At 37.0% G+C, this 2,500-nt stretch overlaps 1 protein-coding gene across 2 annotated transcripts in view; it reads right to left on the reverse strand.

Annotated features, from left to right (window-relative positions):
• The window catches only part of LOC137619184 (uncharacterized), an 814,382-nt gene that overhangs the window by 406,781 nt on the left and 405,101 nt on the right, over window positions 1–2,500 (reverse strand). For both annotated transcript variants that reach the window (XM_068349372.1, XM_068349377.1), the window contains exon 2: window positions 265–367. In XM_068349372.1, the coding sequence (XP_068205473.1) occupies window positions 265–337 (73 nt within the window). In that variant the 5' untranslated portion in view covers window positions 338–367. The remainder of the gene's footprint in view (window positions 1–264; window positions 368–2,500) is intronic.

Consider the following 2,500-nt stretch of genomic DNA (forward strand, 5'->3'; position numbering starts at 1 on the left):
AGAAACATCAGGATTGAAATATAATAACGCCAAAAGTCTTTGTTTCCTCGAATGTCGATCATTATGTTGATGCATAAGAACAACAAAAATATGTTAATTTCCAAATATTAAGACTAAGACTTTTCTATAAAATTTAGGTGCACTTCGATGAAGCAATGATAGAAACCTTTCTCTCTCTCTCTCTCTCTCTCTCTCTCTCTCTCTCTCTCTCTCTCTCTCTCTCTCTCTCTCTTGTCAAGAAAGACTGAAAACTGCTCAACAGACCTGACTGGAGTGTAAGTAAGGAGAAGCAAGCGACGATAGCTACGAGCTGACGAGACATATATGACCACACCATTCTTGAGTTAGCGTTCAGCACACTCCTTCTCTGAAAAAAAAGAAACATACAATTAAATGAGAGGAACAGGAAATAGACATGTGATTGTGTTGTTGCAAAATTTAAATAAGGCTAAACATCGACGCAAATGATCAGTTCATGGTCCCTTTCTTCACCCGTGTTAGCGCCAAAGGTAGCAGGGCAGTTTGTCGAAGACGCATCCGATAAATCAGCGAGGGTCCTAACCCTATCGTCCGTAGCTAACGGAGATAGAAAAATCCTGTTGCCAGGCAAAAACTATCAAGGCGTGAGTAGGGCTTGAACCAGGGACCCCTAACGGAAATCATAGTGATAACATTCAGCTTACCACAAGAATGAAATGATAACCAGAATAGTCTCACTAAAACAAGATTAATATCTAAAAAGACAACGTTAGTACAAATCAAGATTGATATTTGCAAACTATGAAATGGACACATTTCCTTTTTTCATTGCTATAAAGATAGCTAATACGTGGTTTAACATCATTGAGACCAGCTCTTGTAAGGGTCGAGCATGACTCGTTCGGCTGGCAAATCTACTTCCTATAGGATCTTTGAACATTTTGAAAAATCATAAACTTAAATTTAAAGATTTTAAACAATTAGTGTACTTCCGTAAACAGGCAATTCAATTTTACTTTATTATTTCTCATCATCATCATCATCATCTCCTCCCACGCCTATTGACGAGAAGGACCTGAGAAAGATTTCATCAGTCACCTCTATCTTGTGCTTTTAAATTATACTTCTCCATTCCTTTATGCTTCATAGTCCTCAGCCATGAAGTCCTGAGTCTTCCAACTCTTCTAGTGCCTTGAGGAGCCAGTTGAAATTTTGGTAAACTAATCTCTCTTGGGGGAGTGCAAAGAGCATACCCAAACTATCTCCATCTGCCCCTCACAATGATCTCTTCCACATATGGCACTCGAGTAATCTCTCTTATAGTTTCATTTCTAATTCTGTCCTGCCATTTAACTCCCAAAATTCTTCCGAGGGCTTTGTTCTCAAATCTACAAAATCCGTTTGATATTGTTTCATTGTTATACCACGATTCATGTCCATACAGTAACAACGATCTCACTAAAGTGATATATAACCCGATTTTATACGTAATTTCAGGTGATTTGATTTCCGAATTTTACTTAACCTCGCCATTGTCTGATTTTTTTTTTTTTTTCAATCTTTCACTAAACTCAAACTCTAATGATCCTGTATTAGAGATCATAGTTCCTAGATATTTAATTGATTCAACCTCTTTAATCCTTTCTCCTTCCAATGATATTTCATCTCCCATTGCGTATTCTGTTCTCATCATCTCTGTCCTTCTTCTGATCATCTTGAACCTAACCTAATGTGATATTTCTGGTAAACAAGGTTTGCAAGTCCTGCGGTGTTCTGCTAAAAAGGACAGCGTCATCAGCATACTCTAGGTCAGATAATTTCCTGTTATCAATCCATTCCAATCCTTCTCTACCATCCCCAACTGTTCTATGCATTAATAAATCCTTAAGGAGGATAAACAACATATGTGACAACATATTCCCTCGGAATACTCCACTGTTCACTAGAAATTCATTTGATAGGACTCCACTAACATTAAATTTACATATTTTAGAGAAACTCCATAATAACGCAGGACTCTCCACCTAAGTGTCCGGTGCACTCTATCAAAGGCTTTTTCTTATTCCACAAATGCCATCAAAAGTGTGTTTCTATATTCTACAAATTGCTGTACATGTCTTAAAATGAAAATCTTGTCAGTAAAACTTCTATCCTTTTTAGAACATGCTTGTTCATCTTTCAGCTTTTCATCAATCTTTCTCTTTTGTCTTCTTTAGAATGAGCATACTATATATTTTCATGACAACTGACGTAATTGTGATGCCTTTGCAATTATTGCAATCAGTCAGATCTCCCGTTTTTGCCATTTTCATCAGCACTCCTAGCTCGCATTCATTAGGTTTTGCCTTTTCATCCCATATTCTACAAAATAATCTTGTAAGTCATCTGGGAGTCACTTAATTTTGGGCCAAATGTCATCTCAGCAGTTATTTCATCGTATCCAAGGGCTTTATAACAGACCCATCTCTCTTTTTGATGGGTATATGCTTCTTCTTTTTTGCTCCCAAAGAGATTTCTTTAA

The sequence above is a fragment of the Palaemon carinicauda genome, chromosome 2, assembly GCF_036898095.1.
Source record: "Palaemon carinicauda isolate YSFRI2023 chromosome 2, ASM3689809v2, whole genome shotgun sequence".
NCBI lineage: Eukaryota > Metazoa > Arthropoda > Malacostraca > Decapoda > Palaemonidae > Palaemon > Palaemon carinicauda.